General features: G+C 28.0%; 1 protein-coding gene and 1 long non-coding RNA gene across 2 annotated transcripts; one reads left to right on the forward strand and one right to left on the reverse strand.

Annotated features, from left to right (window-relative positions):
- The first annotated feature begins 3,937 nt into the window (after positions 1 to 3,937).
- LOC132941132 (uncharacterized) lies at positions 3,938 to 8,739 on the forward strand. Its single transcript, XM_061009058.1, has 2 exons — positions 3,938 to 4,028; positions 5,152 to 8,739. The coding sequence occupies exons 1-2, from the start codon at positions 3,976 to 3,978 to the stop codon at positions 8,603 to 8,605; spliced, it is 3,507 nt and encodes a 1,168-aa protein (XP_060865041.1). The 5' UTR covers positions 3,938 to 3,975; the 3' UTR covers positions 8,606 to 8,739.
- A 3,948-nt stretch (positions 8,740 to 12,687) lies between these two features.
- On the reverse strand, positions 12,688 to 27,146 carry LOC132941511 (uncharacterized). Its single transcript, XR_009664171.1, has 2 exons — positions 26,397 to 27,146; positions 12,688 to 15,224 (listed from the first exon to the last, which is right to left on the reverse strand). It is a non-coding gene; the product is annotated as an uncharacterized LOC132941511 (long non-coding RNA).
- Positions 27,147 to 27,758: the final 612 nt, after the last annotated feature.

Below are 27,758 nucleotides of genomic sequence, written 5' to 3' on the forward strand. Positions count from 1 at the left end.
TGGCAGCAGAAGAGTAGTAGTGTTCACACAGATCCTCCTCTGCTGTCGGTTCAAACGAAAAAAAAAAAAAAAAAGTATATGTGAGAAATCAAAAGTAAGCATATTTTCTTAATTGCCTAGTAGTTAAGTTATAATTTATAAGCAATAACGATTAGCATGCATGCATAACTTCACAAAAAACTATCTCTAGTAGCAGCTACTGCAGCTTTCACATTATAATATACTTACATTTTTGTATCGAATATATATATTATATATATATATTTACTATACTATAATATGATCACGGTAAATCCATTCAATCTATGTTCATCGTATAAATTAAGACATCTAAATGGTAATAAATAATTACTCAATTAACATAATTATTTATTTAAACATGTTCGTAAGCCGAGTTTTTATGGCACTTAATTTGTTATATGTTTAACCATATAAAAGTAATCGCATGAACCTTGCATTTATACGTTGTATTCTCGTGTAACTATATACACCCAAATCGAGTTGAATCTAAACGTGTTAGCGTGTTACATCGATCCCGCTGCGCCGGTATTTAAAATATGTATAATATCACAATTTCCGTGTACGTTTAATTGCGTATCCACAACGCCGTATAATAATATTAACTATTATATAGTACATGTCCTGCACATTGAATGCCAGTCCACTCACGTATAATAGTCGATAGACCACAATTCGTGATAAAATTAAACTTAAAGAATTATTTTTCCGTACGTTTATTTAAACTCTATTTGGCAATTATATAGAGTCAACATAACCGTCACCGGTAATTAACGGTTAAAATAAAACGAGAAATTCTTATGTTACAACTCTTAATTAAAACTTTTTTTAAACGATTCTAGAAACGTAGTACGTACTGATTCCATCCGCAAGTAGAAATTGACCTATAGACACGGAAATCCTTTATTTTCACTCTATGAAACCACACGAAACATGGATATTTATATAACATGATAGGTAGGTACGAGGTACCTATATGGCGTGAATCTTGCAACAAAGATTAATACAAATATTTTCACAAGACCTTTAAACTTGAAAGTTTATAGTTTATATAAAACATTATTATCATAGTAAAACACAAAATCAAATTATAAACATAAATATTTAAACAATTTTAACGAACATGAGTAATATGACTAGTGGTAATGAGATAACAAAAATAAATATTTACCAATATATTATCCTTATATTTTCTATGTTTACATTGTTACCTATGGTTAGATTATTAATCTGCATTAATAAAAATGTAATCATTAAAAAAATTAGCGCTTTATATTGATAAAGATTCATTTAATTAAAAAAAACCTTTTTTCACAGTTCTATATTATACTAATGAGTAGTTAGTGACTTCTTCAAAGACGCTTATTAATGTTAAATCATATATTTTATTCATTATTAAATGATGTGCTAAATAAATGTACAAATGATTTTGTATTTAAATAAAAGGTGGATAAGTGGATGTCACTCTGTTGAAAAGTAGGTTACAAGTGGATCACTGTAATGGGTGGTGTTAAATTTGAATTCAATGATATAATATCATTGTATAAGAAAAACGATTCTGAGCGAAAACGGTCAGTCAGCCTATGATATTACCAAGTATATTTGATGATATTATTGTGGATAAAGTAATTTATATATAACCTATTTACGTGGAGCCTTGTTTTAAATATTCAATCCTTAGCTACAAAAGTTGAACATTTTATAGATTTTTAACTACAAAATAATTATTACATTTTAAATTTGATAAATTTTGTCAAAATTTTAACTTTAAATGCTTATAAAAAAAAATTGTGCCTATGTATTTTTGATATTTTTCAACTGCTACATTGCATTTTATTTACAATCTTAGATTTAAAAAGAAAAATTTTTATGAATTCTCAAATCAAAATAATTTGCTAATTTTTGTGATTTTTCCGTATTTTGTCAAGATTTGAACTTTAAATGCTTATAAATAAAAACCGTGACTAAGGATTTTTAATTTTTTTCATCTGCCTTTGAAACAATAACCTAGAAGCCTTCTATTAAATTGTCAAGCTTTTTTACCCAACATATAAAATTTTATTGATAGTTATAAGAAATAAAACTAAAAAAAATGGAAATTAAAATATCCGTAAACAGCTCAAAATAAGTCAAAATATTTGGAAAATGTTATGGTGTATAGAAAATGCTAATATAGACATTCAGTCAAAATTTCATGTACGGTCATTTGTTTTAGAGTTACACCAAAAACCAAAATCGATTTTCTCGAAAACAGATTTTGCGTAAAAATTCCCATTTTTCCTTAATTTTTCTTTTGTTTTTCACGTCGCTTTTAGATTCACTTTCCTATCAGAAAAGTTACTGTTGATGAAAATGAGCTTCGCTCAGAATCTAAAATGTAGTAAATTAATAACTTATTTAATATAAAAATAAAAGTTAGTATCAAAATAATAATTAATAAACCATCAAGGTCAATATAAAAATTAATGAATACATTTTTTAAGTATATTTTTATATTTTTAAAATGTATTGAATTCTCACTAACTTCACACACTTTACAGTCACATAGACAAGTTAATTCAAAATAAAAGGCAAAACACATATTTACTTAGTATGATCATATATGCGTCTGATTATTTTTGAGAAAAATCATTATTCAGTTATATATGTATTAAATATAAGACACGGAAAATAACAATGCATATTGCAATAGGTAATGCACACTGCAAATTGCATGAAATAAATATGAAATCTAGATGTGAAATTTCGATAAAAAAAAATAGTTGGTTTTGTGTAATAAAATGTTTGGTCTAAGTGTACTACAAAATTCTGAAGTTCAATAATATAATAACCATAATAAACTTAATACACTGATTATGTCTTGATGAAATTACAATAAATCGTGTTATATATATATGGGTAATAATATAGATTCAATTGTAGTTACTAATTAGTAATTTGTAGCAAAATATAAATTTAAATATAATCTTTTTTAGCCAACACGTTTAAACGTTGAATACTATATAACTGATTAGTGATTTGGTATAGGTAGGTACATAATTTAGGTACGATCTACGAATTAATACGATATACGTTTATTTGGAAATAACACTTCAACAAGAGTTTATGTGTACATTTTCCCAGGACTTTTAGGAAAAGATCAGTGTAACGATCGCAGTCATAAAATGTTTTTCACCTAAAATTTATTGTCTTCGAAAAATATAGTCTTTTAATGGGTACTTATTCGATTGTTATCCATTGTAGACCGATGAAAAACATTAATTCTTCTTATATAGCTGAACACACTAGCCGTGGGAAAAAAATCGCATGGTGTAATTAATTATGACAATATATCTGAAAAATGAACAGGGCACTTATTATTAACTATTAAGTGATAATAATATATAAACAAACACATACCTACCTATGTTGGAGCCGAGGATGATATTGAATTAATTTCACTACAGAACGTTTAGCGTGCACGTATTTCTATTGGCTGGGTAGCTTTAATATTATTAAAACGACACGAGTACGACGGTTATTCGATCGTTTTTTTTTTTTATTGCTGTAGCACAAAATAATTAAATTTGATACTTAATTAATTTAGGTACTTCACTACTTCATTTGTTTTTGTTGAAAATCCGGTCCATTATTTACTCGTGCATTTCACAAATCAATCGATACACAGTTCGGAATGGTTCACGACGGATTTGTTTCACTAAAACTGTTTTTCTACGTAACATTTAGAAAAACCTGATAAAACACATTAATCATTTGTTCGACTTTCGTCCGTTTAATGATGTACATTAATCTTTTTTTTTATTTTTATTGTCAACACCTAAATGGACATATTTACATAAAATGTGCGTATGGACAACTGTTAAAATAATTACATTTAATTCAATAAAGTACTATATAAATACTATAAATACTAGCATTACCCACAATTGGAAGTATTAGGTGTCGTCATCTTTAAAAATGACAATGGGCCATTTGCTTCGTTCTTTGATTATCATCGGCTTGGCTATTCAGTAAGTTACTTTATATTGTTTATATTTTTAAAATACTAATAAAAATGTATTTACTTTTAAATATTATAAAATGTATGTTTATATGAAAAGTTATTGTAAAATTATGATTATAATTTTTGTATACTACTTATGTATTTGAAATTATATAAAATAATAAATAGTCTTTTTAAAACTAATTTATCTTTAACTCAAATCATATTTTTTTTTATAATAAAATCCAAACAAAAATATATTTCTAAAATTATATAATATTTTATATAAATGCATAATAAATTAGTTTGAGTCATTCTAATAATTAAATTGATTTTAAGATGCAATACAACTTCATCCATTTACTGTATGGATTATATAGCATCTTTATACATCTATCACATATAATTATTATTACTATGAATGTATACTTATTTTATATGATAATACGTAGGTATACGATATAATAAAATTATTTGCACATACAGGCATACAGCACACCTAGGTACTATAATATATTATACATAAATGCCTCTGCCTTATCCCTCCGTGTTAACTTATATGCATTAATAATATAGTTCTGAATTTTAATTATACCTACATAAATGTATTAATATATTAACAATAAGGTTATTAGGTTAGTGGTATAAATAGCTTAAAATTAGTATAAATATTTTTTAAATTGCATTGAAAATCGCTAAAAAAAAGTCGCTAAGGTTATACATTTGTTCGAAAACTTGTACTGCGTAAATATTCTAGTTCTTCAGTAATTGTTTTTTTTTAACTTTTGTGTTCCTAAAGTAGCAACTAGAACTTATTTACTACCAGAAACCATCCTTAAATTGGAAAATTAAAGATTCTTTTAAGTTCCAAAAGTTGACTTTAGACAACAACAAAAAAACATCATTGTAAAATCAATACATTCATCTCTTTGCTGTGTATCTAGTGTAGTGAACGTATGAAAATTATGTTTAAAATTGTTGATGTATGATCTAAAATAAATAAAATTACTAAAACATACACAATTATAATATTATTTAAGTATGTTTTCTGTACTTATACTCTAAATGCTGGGTAAAATTATTCATAAAAAATAATACTTCTAACAATAAATAATAATGAATAAAAATAATATTAAATTTATTGTTTTTAGGCTTTGCAATGGAACATGCTATTGGAGTAAACCAAAACAAAAGAAAATATCAATCAGCTCATGTTCGACTAGTAGTTCTTCCTCAACAACAACTGTTAGAACTTCGTCGAAATTCAATGTTTTAAATTCAAAGAATAAAATTGAAGATCTTGAAAAAGGTCTTACAAAAATTAGCAATAACTCTGAAGAAGACAGCAGCGAGTACAATGATGAAAGTTGTGAGGACTTGGATTACAGGGATAGTCAATCAACAAGGAAATTACAAACATTTGTACATAGTCGTGCTCTTTCGAAAAAAATTAAGAAAACACTAAGAAAGGCGGCTAAAAAGGTCATAAGAAAAAAGATTATTCCTTTAGTTGCGAACAAAATTATTGGGTCTGTCATGACCAGATCTACTGGTAATGACTTTCAAAAATCGATACATCAAAGTACGAGCACAACAATTACGTCAAGCACAAACACTATGGGTATTAATGGAAACATATTTCTGTCAATACCAAAAGGATACGTGGCAAACACAATGTCAACAACAACAACTAGGTTATTAACTGAAGAAGAAGCTATTCGTTTAGGACTCTTGAGTGGCACGTTAATTAGTGGAAGCCAAACATATTCGTCTTATCAAAATGGTGCACAATTCAGTTCATCTGGTAGCAGTGCTAGTAGATCTATCGATAGTGAGATGACGCAAGTACAAAACAATGAAAATGGATATTATTTAAACAGTAATATACAGAATGTTGCAAGGTCAGATGGTTTAAAAAGTATAAATGGAAATTCACAACATTTTAGTAAATACACATCAGTACGTAATAATATGAACAATAATATGCATCATGCAAATTATAAACAAAATATGGCTAGATTGTATAACCTAAAAAGAACTAATTTGTTGCAACATAAAATCAATCAACTTAAAACATCAAAGAATGTTTTAGATGATGATGAAGGTATCACAAATAATTATAAAAATGTTAAGACTTCAGGACGATTTAATCAATTTACATCAAATAATAATAATAAAATAAATAATAGTATTAATAGTTATAAAATTAATCAACTACGTAAAACAATTAAGTCAAGACTTGATCAAAAAGCTAGCACTAAAAACGATAGTATAAAATCTAATAGACTAGATTGTAATAAATCAGTTAAATCAAAATCTTCTGAAGACTCAAATGGGGACGAAAATAATGAGTCAAACTCAATTGGTAAACAATTTGTAGAGGATAAAGACAATGAAAATGATGAAACTGATGATAAAGAAAATGAAAATGATAAATCTGAGGATAAAGACGACGAAAATGATAAAGCAGAGAATAAAGACGACGACAATGATGAAGCAGAGAATAAAGAAGACGAAAATGATAAAGCAGAGAATAAAGACGACGACAATGATGAAGCAGAGAATAAAGACGATGACAATGATGAAGCAGAGAATAAAGACGATAACAATGATAAAACTGAGAATACCGAAAATGAAAATGATAAAACCGAGAATAAAGACAATGACAATGACAAACCTGATGATAACGACTCTGAAAATGATGACAGTGAAGAGGAAGAAACATCAGAAGACGAAGTATCGGTGTATGAATATTTGAATACATTCCAGAAGTTCAGATTTGATAGTGGTATGAATTCTGTTGGTATAATAGGAGAAGTCTTAAGTCAATTGGATTATCAACGTTATAAACTCATGGATGATAGCATATATCCCCAAGATTCCACGCGTTATGTCATAAACGATGAAGAGTTCGATTTTATCATTATCGGTGGTGGTAATGCGGGATGCGTTCTAGCAAACAAGCTATCTGAAAATATCAAATGGAAAGTATTATTAATTGAAGCAGGCGGGGACCCCTTCCCTATAACGCAAATTCCTAGTTTATGGGACAGGTCACTAAATAGTGTTGCAGACTGGCAGTTCAAAATACAACCAGATAGTACGACTGGATTTGGAATTGGAGGTAATATGAAAATACATAAAGGAAAATGCTTAGGAGGAAGCAGTACCACGAATGCTCAACTTTATGTAAGAGGGAGTGAACAACTATATAACTCACTTGTTAAAAAAGGTTTAAAGAATTGGTCTTACAATACAACGGAGACCTACTTCAAAAAAGTCGAAAGAATTCGCTCAATTACAAAAACTGAAACAAACACTACCATTTATGGAAAATGTGGTCTTATCCCTGTAAGCAAATTCCGAAAAACTGAAGTAAGCGTTTTAGAAAAAATAGTATGTTCTGGTTTTGAACATATTGGTTGTAAAAAAGAAAGTGACATCAACGAAAAAGATATTGAAGTTGGATTTGTTTCAATGCAAGGAATAATAAAGAACGGTAGATCTATTAACACCGCTAAGGCATATCTAAGCCCAATTTTCGGCCGTGAAAACTTAAAAGTTATGAAATATTCCAGAGTTACAAAAATTATAGTGAACAAAACAGAAATGAAGGCGACTGGAGTTGAAGTACATACGAAATTCGGTCAAATTCTAACAATAAAAGCTAAATTAGAAGTTTTACTTTGTGCTGGGGCTGTTGGTTCTGCTCAGATATTGTTGGCCTCGGGTATTGGGCCTAAAAAGCATTTGTCTGAAATGGAAGTTCCAGTGGTCAAAGACTTAAAAGTAGGTGAGAATTTCCTAATTACTCCAGTGTTTACTGGCTTTGTTATCTCCTACGACAAATCAGTGGTTTGTAACCAGACAGATGAAGAAATTGCCTTCAAATACTTGGCTAGACATTCAGGACCCTTAAGTAGACCAAACGGTATGAGCTTTGGTGGATTCTTAAACACTGGTATGTCTGGTTCTTCATTCGCCGATATTGAAGTTCATCAATTTTACATTCCCAAAAACTCTTATTCAAAGTTATGCCAACTAAAATCAATGTTTGGATTTAGTGATAATTTGTTATCGGTGTATGCTAAATTGAATTACGAACGTGCTATTTCTATTTTTACAATAGCTTTAATAAACACGAAAAGTACCAGCAAAATTCTTTTAAGAAGTAAGAACCCATTGGACAGTCCGATTATTGTTGGCAATATGTTGACGGAGAAACACGATGTGAAAAGTTTTCTCGAAGCTATCAAATTACTCTCCAAAATTGAAAAATCTGATGGAATGAAGTTAGTAAACGCGAAGTTAGAAGATATTGACCTCGATGGATGTGCGAAATACACTAAAAAGACCAATGAGCACTGGGAGTGTTTATTAAAATACATGGTGTCTACAACGTCAAGTACTGCTGGATCATGTCGTATGGGATTAGAAACTGACACAGATGCTGTTGTTGACAGTGAGCTGAACGTGATTGGTATTTCTAATTTGCGAGCAGTAGGTCGATCTGTTTTGCCAATGATTACTAGTGCTTACAGTCATGTGCCTTGTATCATGGTCGCTGAAAGGGCATATGGTATGATAAAAAGTAAATACAACTAAGATCCAAAATACTGAATTTAATATTGTTTTAGAATTTAAGACACTGTGTTAGCATTATTACGATATTCATTAAAAATCAAAGGAATCAAGTTCTCTTTACGAAAAAAAACAAATAAAATACTTAGCACATTAAACTTGTTTTTTTTTTTCATCACGTAAAAATTATTCATATATATATAATTATTATAATTCCGATTATAATTATTTCCTTGTTATTTAAAAACATATTGATGCGTTATTTGGGCTTAATAACTATATCTAACCACTTTTGTAAGATAATAATTTTACAGTTTATTATAAAGAGTAGTATTATACTTAAATGAGTTTGGATTTTTAAAGAATTTTAGTTCAAATCTATACAATATACATAATATTAAGAAAGTATGGTGACAAAAAAAATATAATTCTTGTAAATATAGCATTTATGGGAAGAAACTCAGCAGTGCCACCCATTGGGAAATTAATGAAGTTTTTAATTTAAAATCAGATTTATAAAATATCTTTAGGTAATTTTCTTCTGAGCTTTCTCAGTGCATTATCAGTAAGTGAGGCTGAGGATTTTTGTTTAAATAAAGGATTAGAATGGATTCTTTGCTTAGATTATAATGAAAATTAGGGTAGTGCGATTTAGTTAATTGGTTAAGTCTTTATGTAGATTTTTTATTAGTAATTTAACTTGAGAAAGAGGTAATTGAAGGCAGATTGACTGGAACGTCGTTTAGGTAATGGAAGATTAGACTAGGTTTCTGTTTAAGAAAGTGTTCGGATAATCAATTAACAAATTATGGAAATCGTAAACACATTTTTTAAATATATATTATTTTTATGATTGTTTAATATTTAATTAACGTACTATTTAACTCATTGTCCACACAATTATTTTTCAATGCAATGACGTAACCATATTGTTTGTTCTCGTCTTGTACGGGTTTGTAGCTAAAAAAGTCTTGGTTTAGTGGAGTTTATTGTTAGATACCTAGTTCCTATATTATAGTAGTTGATGTGCTTTTTTGCTCCTTTTCAAGGAGCATCTGATTGTGTCTTTAAGAGATAATAGTTCTATTTTTGGTATATTATTATTGGTAGAAGCTTCTTTGCCTCTACTTGATTTTATACATATGGTTATTTAACCATGCGTTATAGTTTTTAACAATATTCGTTTTTAGTTGACGAAGTTTTTTTTCATAAAATTTTTATGATTTTTCATATATAAATATTTTTCTCCATTTATTATTTTATTTTACCATTTCATAGTTAGTCACATTACAAAATTGCGACTTTATTTTCCTCAACTGATTATATTTGTATTTTACTGTAATACATCTCGATACTCAATATTATAGGAATAAATTGTCATATTAAAAATGACATGCACATTTTGAACACTCGATACTCACGTCTAGTTGTTCATGCTTATGCCCTGTGGTGAATTGGTTGTTATTATAAGAAAATTATTTTTTAAATGTCACAGGAAAAACTGAACAGATGGCGCCACGAGTATACATTTCTACTTAACTGTTCATTTTTCCGATTGCAGTAGATATGACTGACCCATATATACCATCTTTAGATTCTTTAAAGAATGGCAAAACCCATCAAAATAATCAGCTCAGTATTTTTTGAGTTTATCGAGCACAAAAAAAAACAAGCACAGGTTTTTTAAATATCTACCAAATAGTATAGTCATATTCATAAATATAGATGATAATGGAGTAGGTACAAATTAAAATGAAATGTATGTGTAAAAGTTAGAATCCCCGAGGAAGCTAAATTAGTAAATGCATTAATTTTTTAACCATATAAAGTCTTTATAATATATTGTAAAAAGTTTTAAGTTATAAGAATTTTTTTCTAAACATACGCAACAATATATTATCATAATGTATATTTATGTCCAACATATTACTAATAATATTAATAAATTGATTGTGTAAGAAAAAGGAATATTTATTCCAAATCGTCTAATAGCAGTTCTCAAATTTAGGGAACACGGAGAGGTCAGCACCTCAACTAACTTTTCAGAAGTTTTATCATATTATCTCATCTATTGAATATTAAGTAGATCGCATGATATACGTTTTTGAACTTTTTGTTTACCATCGTGTACCGGGAGTCATAATACTACTGTATCTGATTAATTTTTTTATCAATAATAGTGTTTTTGAAAAATATTTAAATATATATCGACAGCCAGCAGCTGTCAAGTAAGCAACCCTTGGTAATAATACTTCGATATACCTACTTTCTATTATCTTGACTAACAATTATTCATGTTCTATTGAATATGTCTTAAGTTACCATTGATCGTTATTTTGAATTGTATTTTACCTTAACGTAAGTCACTTTAACCTCTTTTTTGTTATATTTATTTTGTTGTTGGTTTGAAAGTTTAAATGTTTATGTAAACAGTTTATGGTTGACAAAAAAAAAAATCCCAAAATGATGGTCGGTAAATATTATGTACATTTTAGTATTTTACGTTTAAATTAAATAAATTATTTACAAAAGTAATGTAGTTCTATATTTTAAAATGTTGAATTATAAAGTAATAAATATACTAATTTTTATATAACGAAAATACGGGACTGGATGCGTGGCTTCAATAGAAACATTACAGCGAGATATAAAAACTTATCAGGAAGCTTTTTTAAAAGTAAATGCCCTGACAATTGACATTATTAGTATCAATTATTATATTTATACCACGTGTATACAAACATCAAACATGGTAAATAATGTTATAGAACATTTAAACAATATGCTCAAGGATACTTTATAACAATATTTCTAATATAAAAAGAATTATGAAGCCAATTATAAAAAATGACATTTAATCTAAAACCAAATGTTACAATAGATATTCGGGTATAGTTTAATTTAATTTGTAATTATTGTTGTAGGCTTCTATTGTACAAGTATAACATAAATTCGATACATTTCTGTTGCCGACAAGTATAACAATAGGCACGTTCACAAAATGTATTCATTACATTTATAGTGATTCATCAAAGCCTACTTATTTTGGACACAAACATGTATTTAATAAGTCAGACGAACTGACCGTAATAGAACATTCATTCAATACACTCACATTATGTTAATTTACAAAATATACCAAATCCATCTATTTTGGATTATCTTAAATACCGATGGTATATAAAAAAAAACATATATTTATAACTAAATGTAAATGATATTATTTATTTGGACGCAAACAATATACATTATGATATGATATTATTCTGATACAGTATGTGGCTGTAGACTGTATGTGGTGGATAAAATAAAATTAAAGTATTATAGCGGTTTTCATATAAAAGAAAAAATTATTATTAATTCTTCGAGGGACACCCGCCTGTTCCTATAAGTCATTGTACAGTGGCGTAATTAGGAATTTGTCCTGGGGGCCACTTAAACGCACCCCTGTTATTGTATAATATTATGATATAGGCACTTATGTGAATAGGTGCTGAGTACCTACCTAGTACATATATACGTCATGACAGTCGACAGGGTTAATATAGTATTATGTGTATTGATTTAAAACATGATATTTAAATTATAACTTTTGATCCTTCAAATTTCAATCACTGTTATTACATCTTTCATATTCATTGTTTCTTCAACTAATCAGGCAACCAGTTATATATAATAATATATTAGTATATAATTATAGTACCTATTTGTATATAATATATTATTATGTTAATCAAATAAAATATAACCTAACCAGTAACCTGGTCTAATTTATTCTATTATATTAATATAAATTAACGCATTTGGTATACTATTAATATACTGTATTGCTGTGAACAGTTCTTGTTTTATTTTTTATATGTGTTCTACGTATTTTCAATTAATACATAGTTCAATAGATGTATAATTGTTATTGAATATTGATTAATAAAAAACGTCCTTAGTTTTTATTCTCACTATAAAATATCTACACATCACGCCACATCATTATACAATTATTATTCTGTATACGAGACCTAATATTATATAATATAAACCATGTAGGTATCTATCTAAATTATTTCGTGTAAATGAAGGTGGTAGGTATACAAACATAGAAAAAGAAATTTGTGATTTTCATATATTTTAATAATTATAATAATAATAAATTGTAAAAATTTACTTACAACAATCCATATAATAAACAATGTTCAAGAAACACTCTACAAAATGTCTTTTAAAAATATAAAACGTCACATAAACTAGTATACATTGAAATGTAAAAATGTATTACCAATATTAGCAAATATTATAATTTATAATTATAACAATAATTACTTATTCCTTTAAGTTAATCATTAGATATACAAATCAACAGTCGTAAATCGAGGCAAGTATTAGGTAGTAATAAACAAATTTGGTATTTGGTACGCGTTTTTGATATTATTGTTAAGGTTGTAATTATATAATTTGCTCGTCTAAAATGACGATAGTAGTAAACAGAATTAGTCTGTACATCATTTATCACGAGATAAAGAATATTATAATATTATCAAATTTTAAAACTAACGGAGAAGCATGTGGGAATTTATTAACGAAATCAAAGTATTGGTTTATTATTGAGTAGGTACCTGCAATGTGCGATATTCCCTACTACGTATTGAAGTTAAACAATGTGCTTATTCAAAATAATATGAGTAAAATGTCGTACAATTTAGTAAGTTCAAATAACGAATTACGATTAGTTAAATTGATAACAATATAATAATATGATAAACAACTAATAAATTCAAACTTTCAAATTACAGAAAACACTTATCTATCTATGCTAGTAGACCCAGGTTGCATAAAAAATTGATTCATTTTATGATTTTTATTAAATTTAATCACTAAACTTTAATAAACCAATCACGGGCCACTAAAGCAGTATAAGGGATCTTTAGCTCAAAATCGATTCATTAAATGTTTAATGATTGTTTATGCAACCCAGCATATTATAAAAGAAGTAAAATCGTTAACGTGTACACTAACAATTACGGGTAACGGTTGCATATTTTTAATTTTATTGCTACAATAGGAGCACACATCAACTTAAAACAGTAGTCTAATTTTACAATTTTATATCTATAGTATAGGTATCTATGATTAGTAATTGCACAGTACAGTTATATGGTACGTCCCCGTCATTACAATATTACCTATAATAATAATTATTATTGTTGTTTAATTATCCAATAAAATTACGTACTGTTGTAGGGCTTACAAAGGGGCGAAAAAAATGTCACAAGTGTTATTTTTGCTTGTAACAATTAAAGTCATATTCTTTTATTTATCCGAATTTCTAGACATTAATGTATTCATCTATAATTGTTACGTTTCGTATGGGTTACAGAATGTCAGATCATTTAACCGACTCATCTTACTATTGTTGATTCGATAGATCTATAGGAAATAAATAGGAATTGTTGGTACATTTTGATTTCATTTATAACAATTAAATACTTTAGTCTTACTCTTATTATTTCATTTTTTCAAACAAATGTATTTTATCTCGAATATTCCTATGATTGATATATTTTGCTGTCAACGAGTATAGTCTATACGTAGCAAGTATTTATTCAAAACATAAATGCTAGATTTAAAGAGAAAATAGTTATTTTCTCTGCTTAGCAATGGCTTTTTAGTTTTAAACTAAATTATTGCAAGATTAACCCCAAAATATAGACGATTAGATGTTTCTTGATATTTGTGTACTATATAAATACATTTACACATTACAACAGTTACACATTTACAATCAATGAATTGAATTTCGGATGTGCGATTGTATATAATACTTAACAATTAAAAACAACTAACTTTGGTTGATGCCATATTACAATAATCGATATTATCAAGAAATTCTAAAAAAAAAAAAAAAAAAATAACACTTACTATATAGTAAAAATTGTTAATTCGAGAGTTAACAAATAAAATTTGTGGCATTATTGTTCTAAGTCTACATATTATTATCATATAGGTACGAGACAATGTGGGTAGGGATCACGATACAATACGCCACGGTGTAGATCATACAATATTATATAATAATATATTTTAAGATAAACTAAACTCTTTAACTTAACGTACATCACACTAAGTCCATATAATAATATATAATAATAATATATTATATTATAGTATGTGTCATTATCGTAGTCTTATATTATTAGTCATATTATACATACACGTCGATAATAACTACTCCGAACTATAGTGAAAATTATGCGTACATATATAATATATACGACTATATAATTTATTCTAAAATAAAAAGGTTGTCTTTTTGCTGACACGGAAAAAGAGAGAAAGGTAGAGAGTGAAAGATAGAGAGAGAGGAGTAATAATGTTTTAGTGTGAAAATCCGTCGTAGCATTTTTCTAACATCCAGTCTGCAGCAAGAGCTTGGAAAATCTCCACACTCTCGTCCAAGCCATAGTTCCGCTGGCGATCACCGGGTTGTCCCTCAGAGCGCACTGCCATTTTCCCTGGACGGACTGTGCGGCGGTGGGCTGCGGGTTGTGCGTGGGAGTCGGCTGTACGCTCGGCAAACGGACTGGAGACGCGGTCGAGTTGGTGATGGCTGGCTTTTGTGGTGATGCTGCGGGTGATGTCATGATTAAGTCTAGAAAATAATAATAATAGTAATGAAAAATAATTCAATTAACACTAATTGTTTCCAATCGAGAAATTCGTGATGATAGGTATATAATAGGACTGCGATTACCGTTTTTTAAATTCAATATATATTTTACAGTATACATCATTGAGAATATTTCACACTTATCAACACGTGTAATTCGTGTAATTAATCATCTTATCTATTACTATGACATAGACATCACACAATATTTCAAGACACACCATGTTGCGAACAGATTCGAATCGTATATTGAAGTAGTGGTTGACATTAAAATAGGAACATTATAAAAATATAATACTCATTTTATCATCGTAAACAACAAACCCGCCAACATTTTTTACGCGATACGAATAGGTTTTACAATATCATTGTATTCTTATTGAATTTCATCGTTATTATTATTTATTAATATTATAATATTATTATATAGGTGCATATTATGTATGAGTTTCCTCTCAAGTACGCTGTTTTTTAGATAATTCATATAATCGATTTTTTTTAGATAATTCATATAATCGATTTTATTTTATTTTAATAAAAAAAATACATATCCCACCGGTACAGTTATCCTCTTGGGATAGAGGGTTATACCGTTATGAATAGCATTACAAAAAGGTATTTTTATTTTATTTTAAAAAGTTTTTAATAGCAATATATACGATGCATTTTTAACATGATACACAGCATAATATAATATTCTTAAAACGTTAACTATAAACATTTTTTTATTTTTTTTTAATTTATTTAAAATTAATCTGAATAATGTGTTAACGTCCTCTATTCATAACTTGTATACCATAAATTATTTATCTCATGTTAATTATATTGCAGTACAATACAAGTGCTTATTAGGACTACAAAACATACATTTAATCAATATCTCATACGATATGTTCAAAATTAATATACTTTTCAAAAATGAAATTTAAATTTCTTAAATGGCCATTATGGCTTTTTCTGTAGCCAGTTATTTCACACAACTATACTGTCGCAGTGTCACCTTTTTGATATTTCTATAAAGTGTGCTATATTTTATGTAATGGATTTTCTTATACTTCAGAACTATTGTTAACTCGTTGTTGATTATATTATTATGTTCCAATATTTAATACTTTTTAAGCCAATTGATTTCAAAATTACATAAGTGAAAGTCAGAAAAAAATTTAATAAAACAATAAACTACTATAAATTAGTATTAATAATATTTCTATAAAAAATTGTGTGCATTTTTAAACCTCAGGGTAAACCGCTAACAATTATCATATTTTAAGTTACACAAATTACGATACTGATAATAACAATTGTTAACTATAAAGTAAATTGGATATACTTTATAATATTTACACTTTACATGTACGTTTTAGTTTAGAATGAGAAACGAGTATAGTAAATCATAAAATAAGCTTTATCATTATAATTTCGTTTTATCATTATAATTAATGAATGGACATTATTTTTAATATTTATGGTTATATAAATTTATGGTAACAAATATATGGATAGTGAGAATTAATATATTAAAATATCAATCCGAGAATACCCTACTTAAATTTAAAATAATAAATTGGGAAACATTTATGCACGCTTAAGCATTGACACATAATTAAATCATAAAATTAATGAACTATGTAATTGAAACAAAAATAGTGCGAAATTAGAACTGTATATTATATTTCACTAATGTAGACGTACAGTCTGCAGATGACGTATAGCGTATCTTTGGTCCCATTTTTTTAGACGTGAAATGTTGAAACTCGAAATGCCATTTTTAAAAATAGATTCAAAATAAAAGATGCATTCCTTAAAATTCAAAGAGCTCTCGTAGACGAATTCGTCCAAAACATATACGAGTTGATGGATTTTATATTAACAATACAAAATTCAATTTAAATCAGAATACAATAAAATATGTAACTGTCGTTACATTGGAATTTGTACTTAAAAAAAAGTTGTTATATAGGTACATAATATGAATTTATAACTATGGTATTCGTAGTGAAGCTAATAATATTAGAAGTTTTTTTGACAAATATTTGCTAACGAGTATCAATTAATCACATCCCTATTTAGTGCGAATAAAATTCTTATTGTTTTTTATTGTTTATTAATTATTAAATATGGAATGTGAAGGTTTGATATTTTGTTTTACATTTGATACACTATTTTAATATCTGATCTTGAAAAATCAAAATATTCCTTTAAAGGAAATCAAACTAAGGTTCGTATTAAATATTAATAAATGGTTCAATAGCAATTCTCTCAAAATCTACTACCTGTAAAAAACGTCTTTTGTGACTTTTTCTATCTCAAAAAACAAAAGTATTGAATGCAATGAATTAATAAAAATCCATAATAAAAATGTCCATAGGTAACATAAAATATATTTTTTGGATAAATCTATAAATAAATGTAATTCTACTTGTAGTAAATCTATAAAATCTTAATTTTGTTAATAGATCTGTCTTGTCATACCATAAATTGAGAAATAATTATTAATATATCATATTAGTTGCTGAGCAAAATTTATCTTCAGGTCTCCAGCATTATGGATAAGGTTCAAAGTAATTCTGAATTCTAAAATTACTTGTTATATTATATTTATATATTAATTATCCTTTGTTATAATTTAATGACAAACACAATTTTTTTTCATTTAAGATATACATAAACGTAATTAGATTATGATAATTAATTATTTAGAACTATTGTCTCCGACTCAAGCGTATGGAGGAAAATTATTTTATTTTTCTACTTACATACATTAGTTGTGTAATTATGTAAATAGGTTATGAATAAATTTATAAAATATTTTTTTTACTTCACAAATATTGAAAAGTATTGTATTATAATATTAATTAATAAAAACTAATAATTTTTATTAAATTGTTAAGATAAATTATTGATATTTAAATTATAAATCTTCAACATAAAATCTAAGTTGTATACCGAACAATATTATAAGTAATAACAAAAATGATGATAACAATTAATTTTGTACCTCTATTATATATTATTTACCTTAAAACTCGGTGTGATGAAAGACAAATCATAAACAGTTGTATGTCTAATAAACCTAACCATTTCGTATACATTTCACAGTCTCACTAACTGTCGACATTGATGGATAATTCCGAAGATTCATAGTTTAAAACGTATATTGTATAATATAATAATATAATGCACGATGATGGATGGACACTGCTGTATTATAGTTGTCCATGATAGGTAGTATAACCACAAAAAATCGATATAGGGTTGAATATTTGTTTTGAATATTTGAATAATTACGATGATTTATTTCACAAAATCACCAAATTTGTCTTATATTATTGTTACAAAAAATAAAAATAACATGTATCTCATTACATTTATTCACTAAAAACATTAATTTTAAAAAGACGAATAACTTGTATAATAACTGTATTGCTTAATATCTGCAAGATATAGTGAATTGATTTACTTTATGATTTGTCCCTATATGTTTTTTATATTATGAATTTAGTTATCGTATACTTAGTTAAAACTACTTAATATGGTCAGTAGTGCTTATTTAAAAATTGTTCATATATTTTTTCTGTTATCATAATAATATGAAAGTATTTTGTGTGCATAAAGGTAAGTACAGTCATACAATTTTTTTTATTTTCTAAATCAAAATTTAATTTAAAAAAATATTAATACATTTTTGAATTTCCAGCGTCTGGTAGTAATCTTTTCAATGTAATATAAAAGTACGAAGCGCTTCAGAATTATTAAGTAATTGGAAATGTTTACATTTTAATTAAATTTAAGGTTAACATTGTGTGAATATTTATTATACCTGAAACCCCAATAAATATTCAAGCACTTGATTAATTATAACAATTGTATTTAACCTGCCCCTTAAAAAAAACGAAACATTTATTGCATTTTACAGATCGTGTAAACAAGTAAATGAATTATTAATAAAAATATACCGAGTACAACGACCCTCGTTTTTTTTTAAGGCATAGAATATATAACAACATTTGGCATCTATATCACATTTACACGTGTCAAAGGTTTACGTGCAGTTGAAAAATATAATATAGGAAATCCATAATTAAGCTTTTTCAGTTTAGCCAGACTTGTTTAGTCATAATTATTAAGTCGAGATACTATTTACTTATTTGAAATAACAACAAATGATAATAATTTATTAATATAACCACTAACGGAATGAAAATTAAGTATAACATTTAAGTAACAAATATTATTTTAATAGAAATTAAGTTGTCTAGATACTCTAAAATTATATTATTAAACCATAATATTGTACTAACTATTAGACTATTCGTATTCATGTGGAATAAAGAAATAAAGAAATAATATTTCAAACATAAGAAAGAAAATTAATTAAAGAGTAAAATAAAATATTTATGAGTTCTATAAAAACACACATAATTTTTGTCTCAATATAAACATTATAAGGACTATTACAATGAATGCTATTTATCAAGTGTTACTCGTTATTTTTCTAAGTAGGTATAATTCAACACTCGAACAATAATTATATAATTTATGAGTTAAGACTTGAGAACTCTTATAGGTACATCAAGAATGTTATATTGTCGTAGTAATACCTGTATAGTAATATTATGCTGGTGCGTTACAATTTAGTGTGCTAGTCAGTAAGTGAACCACAAAAGCTTTTTGACCTGCATAAAGTGAAGAAACATTAATTGGATTATATTAATTTAATTAAGTAATACCTACACTACTATAATATAATATAATACAATGATGAGAAAAATCACACTAAAAATTAAATTAAAAGTTAATTTAAAAGAATTTAACAACTTCTTAACCAATCTTAAACTGAAAATAATTGTTGAAAGTTTAAATATTAGACCAAATCTCAAAATAATAACGAGCAGGCTTTATCAAAATGAAGTTAATTATATCTAATAATTAAGTTAAAGCATATTATATTAACTATTTGGAATTGGCAATTTATAATTCTAAACCCAATGTTAAACAAATTAAAGCATTTAAAATAATCAGATAACACAACATTATATTTACTTATTATGTTATGTAATAAAATAAAGAATTATTAACAGCATAAATTATGTTACCAACAAACTATAGTTTATAATAATCACACAAAAAAAAACAAATTTGTATTTCATTATTGTATTTTGATGTTTTTTTATCCGGGCCTAAAAGTACTTATTATTGGGAAACAGAAAATGTTAAAAGTGTTCCACAACTTTTAGGAGGTAAAAATAATGTAAATATTGTGAGGAAAATTTATTTGGGAACCACTGGTGACATAGGTTATATAGGTAAACAAATTTAAGCATAATATTTATAGTCTATTTGATGGTGCATCGAAATATAGAATTCCAGGCTATTATTATTTTAAAGTTATGGCTTTGTGATTATAACATGTTGTACCTATATTTCTATCACACCATATAGGAACTCACGAAGGCACTTGTTTTTTCAAGTGTGAATTATTTATTTGTGTGATATTTCATTACAAACATTGTCAAATAATAAGGATATTATATTCTTTATATACAAATACCTATACAACATCAGTACTATAAATTAAAATACAAAACCAAAAAATAATTATTATTAAATAATAAAATATTAATTGAATATTTACACCGAAAATGCTATTATATAGTTTCGATTATAGCCGTTATTGTAGTTTTATCGATATCACATATCATTAGTCTTTAAATTTCTTATAAATCTTTATTAATTGAAACGTCATATTATTAGCAACAGCGTTGGATTAACTAATGAAATAAATAATAAATAAAAAATGTCCAACGAAATTGACCACAAGATTTTTTCCCTACGATTTATGATATTTATATTTTATACATCATATTAACATATTAACATCTTAAGGCGGATCCACAGCTTCGTCGTGTGTCGTGTCGTGCGATGGCGTGGTTACTATGGTTACAACTGGTAACCATGATGGTTTAAAAGTTGAACTATGGTGAATTATTGGTATACTCGGTTGCAACTTGGTTATTACATGATACCAAAAAAGTATAATCACAATACGATTTGATCGACACAACACGATACACAACGTAGCTGTGATGAATCCGACTTTACGTTTACAATCATATACAATATAGTATAAACTATAATAATTAATAGGTACATAAAAAGTATTCGTAAATACACATACGATTATACGAATAACGATTAAACCGTTATCGAGTGCTCAGCCATCGACAAACAACCCTATACCTACGTTATATTTTATATTTAGTTATTTTTATGAGTTATTACTGTTATCTATTATACAATATCAAACAAAAAACCACTTAATGTAGGTACGCTGCATCTTTAAATATTGTGTCTGGACGATTATTGTTATTTACAGTGCATCCGGGCTTATTGCCAGACAAGGACCGCTGCCGTTGTTTCAATGGAAAGTGTATATATAATATTTGATATGGATGTGTTCTTTTTTTGTGGGGTTGACGACCTTTTTTCTTTTAACTCCTACTACGGCGGTTGTCGTGAGGTTATTGTAATTTGGACGATTCCCAAAAAAAGACTGCGCGTCTGCGTCTCTTGCAAATATTATTAATCCTATAATAGTATTTTTTTTATCTTGACACCTCGATTCGTCGCGAAGTCGACCACTCTGTGAAAAATAACGCTGCAGAGCGTTTGCGAAAGTTTCCAACGAAACGTTTTAAACGAATGTTAAAATGTCAAAACGCGTGCGCGTGATTCGATTGTTAAACTCAGAATAATAGCGTGGATTTACATCGTGGATTACACGCTGAACTAGATTTCATGAAGGTTTTAAAACCAAATACTTCCCACTAAATTGTATTTTATTATCAGTAAGTATATACCTACAATAATATTACTAGTTAAAAAAAAAATAAGCATATTACGCCTAAATTAAATTGTGGCCACATTATAATATATTATATTAATTATATTACTATGTAAATGTAGCCATAAAGTGTAATATAATTGAATTAACTTTAACGTTGGTAACAATTAGTGCAGGGTGCTATTCATACATTATAGTTACAACAATCCATCACTGCCATCAAATATAATATAATTAATTATAATTAAGACCAATCGACGAACAATCTTCGTTCAACGAAAAAGCCTTTTACTCCGCAGTAACAAAAAAACTACGCATCACTGAAAAACGAGAATGGCAGGTACATATAAAAAAATTAATTATTGTTTTCAGGAAGTAAGGTAAGTAAATACCTTTGATGTTTATAAAATATATAGGTAATAAAACGTTAAAATGTACCAAATACCGTATTAAATGAATAAAATGTTACGAATTGTAAAATATCAAACGCAGAATTTATATAAAAAATAAACACAGCCGGAGAACTGTTTATTATTATCATCATTATTATTATTATTATTTGGTTCTAGTGAGAAAATACCACTGAAAACATTTTAGGTATAATTATACTATAGCGATATTTACCTGCACGAAAGAAATGCGTTGTGTGGACAAGAAACAATACCGCGTTTTCGAGTAAGTATTATACGTATATTATAATATACTTGTCTATAAGACTTGACGTGTTCTCTCGTGAGTCGCCGCTGTTATCCAACTCACCATGAATCAGTAGAATAATATTATGTAATTTTATCAATTTCAAAAAGGTTTTTTATTATTATTAATTTAGTGTCCAGATTGAACCGTCCGCTTAAAACCGTATCGAATCAATCGGGTAAAAGGCTAATGGCATAATATTACAATACATGGTACGCACATGATTAACACGATTACTATAAATTCGGGCGTGTGTGTCACTATGCATATTATGTAACGTTTACAACCGTTTTTTTTTTTTACTTTTATTGTTATACCGGCGGGCTGTGCCTATGTTATTATAACAGTACCTACAATATGTTACCTATATATAGTATAATAATATGATACCTATGCATAATATAGAGGTGGACTGTTGTGTGTTCTCGCCGAACTAGAATGCGTTTCGGGAGTACCTATAACGGGTAACATTTCAACGACACCTACACACGTGTGGCCCGAGTCCTCCGTGTGTCATGTACTGATATATTATAGCTATAGGTGCATTGCACCATGAAAACTCGAACCGCGTGTGTCAAATTGTTTGTGTCGTCGGTAAGACAAAAGTTCAACGTGCGTTTCCGTATAACCGTCCGCGTGTTGTACAATACACGCCTATATAGTAATAACATAATGTTATATTAGTCACACGGCATAATGTAATATATTATATTATACAGCAGAAAACTTCGTTCGTACAATACTCGTCCAGCGTTCGTGTATGTATAGTATTATATACAAATACAATACGTACATAATGTCATAATGATAATATAGTATATGTATAGTTATATGTTGTTTCGTACCAATTAGTACCGGTCGTTACCCGACACTTGTTACCAGTTTGTTTTTATTTAATATTATTCTGTTTCCATCCATCTGTGTGTTGTAGCGTCATACACGTATCATGTAAAAACACGCAGCACGTCTTTTCGAGTTTCTTATCCGATTACTGTCGTGTATCGTCGTTGTTTTACCCGAAAAAATATGTGGAACAAGGTGATAAGGTGACACCCTCACGTTGTGTTTTTCTATATGTCCAAAAACTTATACTATTTTATTTTCAGATAACCTTATACGGGTGTTATGCAAGACACCCAATATAAAAAAAATGCACCTATAATTATTTATATATATATAAATTTGTATAACTATGCGTAAATAATATTTATGTAGTACACCTATAATTGCCGCGGAGGTCACCTGAACGTGTAAAATAAGCATTTCTTTTGTGTGAACCAATGCACATTAAAATGTGCCTACGTATATTATATAATAACCTGCAGTGACTTCAGCTATGAGATTCGCAGTGTGTTTTATCGACTAGTTGTAAAAATATCGGGGACATTGTTTGCAACATACGTTGTACGGGCCATAAAAACAAACCTGTAAGCAATATGAACTAGCGAAAATAAAATATCGTAACATTATATTCATTATTTATATTTTACTATTGTATGTCTATTTCTCTAGACTGAGATACATAAAACTTGGTGCTTTATAACTGTTTTTATTTCGTATATGGTTCGTTATACTCTTTTACTCATCGATAAAAAAAATGTATAGTCTTATAGATTACAATAGTACAATACATTATATAAGTATTATTTTTTTTTTATATATATTCGATTTTACGTTCAAAAGTGCGGAATAGTAAACTAAAAAAAAACAATCATAAATTTAATATCAATCTTACTACTAAAAATTGAATAGGATTATTATTATAGGATATTCAGAAATTAAATATTTTTGAATTATGGTACTTATAGAAAAATATACAATTTATTTCTCTTCTTATTTTCTTCGTATTTAGTATTTGCTCTGTGTTTTATTTATATATAAAACAGCCGGCTTGTTATTGTTTTAAAATTGTGTAATACCTACCTAATTTTGAAAAAAAATGCTCACCTGCATGGTGTGTGGATACAATAACGGACAATACTCGATTTTGTAATCTCTAGTGCAAATAGTAAACTAACATTTTAATAATATAGTAAATAGACTTACATATATTCATGGTGTACATAAAATGAAACGATCCACGTTTAAAGATAACGAACGAATAATAATATCAACATATTTTTTATATGTAAGTACTTAACAAATATGCAATTGCAGGTATTCACACAATATAATGTGTGTGATGTTTGAAATTATCTTACATGAATGAATATCTGAACTTTTTGGAAGACATTTCCTCGTAAATACTTAAGGAAATGTATTTATACTCTAAAAGTATATTAGGTATAGACTTAAATAATTGAATACCTACGTTTGGATTATGGATTTATTCATCTATATTCTAATTAGTAGAGTTATGAGTTAAATTATTTTTATAACAAATCTTTGAATCTAGTTTTATTTGTTGTATTCATTATTCCTTACAGTTAAAAACTGTTTAGATTCCTTAAACATGTTTTGTTTTGAGAAAAATGTATTACTACACGGATCAATAAAATCTAAAAATTAAATTCTCTGTTTAGTAGAGCATGAATTCCAGAATTCATAGAATTAAATAACATTGATGATAATCAAAAAAAAAACATGGTTAAATAGCTAAATCATGAGGAAGTTGAAAAAATTGAAAATATATTTTAGGTATAAATACCTACGAATGAACTGCAGTATAAATGTCATTGAAGTGAAGAACTTTAACGATCGAATATAAACATATATTTAATCATTTGGAAATAAATATATATCACTCAAGAATCAAAATATATTATAAGTACCTATATATATATATAATATTATTGTATCTGATAGATATAATGGTAGGCATCTGATAAGTATCTGTAAATCGGTGATTAAAATATTTAAACTGAAAGTAACATTACTTGTTCGCAACTGCATGAGTCCTTTCTATATTATACTCTATAGCTATATAGTATCTATTACAACTAACCGGTCACTTACGAGTTACGATCGGTAATTGTTTTAAACTATTTACTTTAAACGATTATTAACACACGGTTCTATTATACAATACTCGATTAGAAAATACAAACAAACTAGTAAAATTAACATAATGTTCAGTAAAGATATTACGTAAATGGCTCCATTAGGATTGATTTTTAATCCAAAACGGAAAACGTGTAATACGACACAAGACCGATTTAACTTTGAACCGAAAACGGTGACCTGGAAAACATTTTGCATTTCTGCGGAAAACTTTATATATTTCGCGAATTCGGTTGTGATAATACGACAACACTACATGTAATACAACAGTTACTGTCGGTACTATTATAAAGTAGTATTATAATTTATAGATTATTATAACGTACTGAAATCCAAATTCAAAATCGTATTCAACGATCTCCTGGCAAACGATAAGTGCTTGCTGACGAAGTAAAAAGTTACGAAAGTAAAAAATAACAAATCAATACGATTCCCAAAAACAACATTATTATTCAAACCTACGCGTAACGTAATCATCAATCATCATCACGTCATATCAGAGTATACCTATAAACCTATGCAGATCGGCTAATACGATCGACTCGCGCGTATACGAATATACGATGTATAATAATAATATTGAATTACGGTATATTGTACATAAACATACTTACTGTGATTGGGTAAGTTATTCGTCGTCGTTGGAAATTGATCGTGTCGGAAACCGCTGACTAAGGTATTGTGAACACAAACGAGCACCGACAGTGGTCGACCGGAGAATGAACGGCGGCGGCGGCGGCGGCAGCTACGTCGGCGACGACACGACGGCGGCAGAGTGCGTATGTGTGTGGTTGTGTGTGTATATGTGTGTATGTGTGCGTGTGTGTGTGTGGTTTGTGTGTGTGTGCGGGTCGAGCGTGTGTGCGCGCGTGTGGAAATTCACACAGCTTTGCCGTTTTGTACGCGTGAAGCGCCCGGACGGAGAGTCTTGGTCGTATGAAACCGAAGAGAAATGTTTAGAATAATATTGTTAATATCATTGTTGCGATCATTATATTAATATTGTTGACGATATACGAATACGGACTTGGGGTACAGCGAGGAGATCAGACCAGATGCGACAGAGGCAGACGGTACAGGTCGCGGCGGTCGCAGTGTGGTGCACTGTGGTTACGTACGTGTATAATATAATATTATTATGGAACGGAATTAAATCGTAATCGTTAAATCGCGTACATGAACGGACGACAGCTAAATTAATATAAATCGCTGGTTTTTTATTATCATAACCATTGTCTCGTCACTCGGAGTATCGACGCCGCACGTAATTAATAACGACAAAAAACATATTATTAATACGAATATTATGACCAAACGCTCATGACCATACGTTTTCTGTCCACGGCCTCGCGAATCCAACGACGTATACGTTTAATATTCAAGCCCAGATTCGCGCAAGTGCAAAGTGGGACATTGGTGCACGTGCACTTGGGCTCAAAACTTTGAAAGCCCCATAATTACTTAGAAATACTTTTATTATTGTTTTTCTTTAATATTTTTCAATCGGCTGTATCTATGTTTAAAAATGCAATTCAAGTTCAATAAACCAAAAGAAAATAATGATTATTGTATCGCCTGTGGTGTTTATACAATATTGATGTCACTGTACTGGCTATACTCGAAAAAGAAAAATTATATAGTTACGCGCGATATTAACGTTTTTAAATAAACGGAACTGGGTGAAACGTTTCATTATCTATATTATATGTGTATTATTGAACGCAATTTACGTATCATTAAAGTTATTTAAAAATTATTGTTCTACTATTTAGTATAAATTTGGTGGGAGGTGTTTTGGTAAGTAGGAATGCTCAAATTTAAATGTGGATAGGTACAACTATAGGTACATATATAGAGTATATAGTATATATAGACTAGGATCTTGGGCCCAAAATTGGTTCATGCGCCTGGTTACCAATTTCTTCCCTGATATATTGTAATATTTTGTGCGGTTTTTTGACATAAATATTATAATT

The sequence above is a fragment of the Metopolophium dirhodum genome, chromosome 3, assembly GCF_019925205.1.
Source record: "Metopolophium dirhodum isolate CAU chromosome 3, ASM1992520v1, whole genome shotgun sequence".
NCBI classification, from domain to species: Eukaryota; Metazoa; Arthropoda; class Insecta; order Hemiptera; family Aphididae; genus Metopolophium; species Metopolophium dirhodum.

What these genes read in the sequence shown, in the direction of transcription:
- LOC132941132 (XM_061009058.1), top strand. Translation starts at nt 3,976, where the DNA reads ATGACAATGGGCCATTTGCTTCGTTCTTTGATTATCATCGGCTTGGCT. An exon ending in ATCATCGGCTTGGCTATTCA is followed by an intron (nt 4,029 to 5,151) that starts GTAAGTTACTTT and finishes TATTGTTTTTAG; the next exon opens with GCTTTGCAATGGAACATGCT.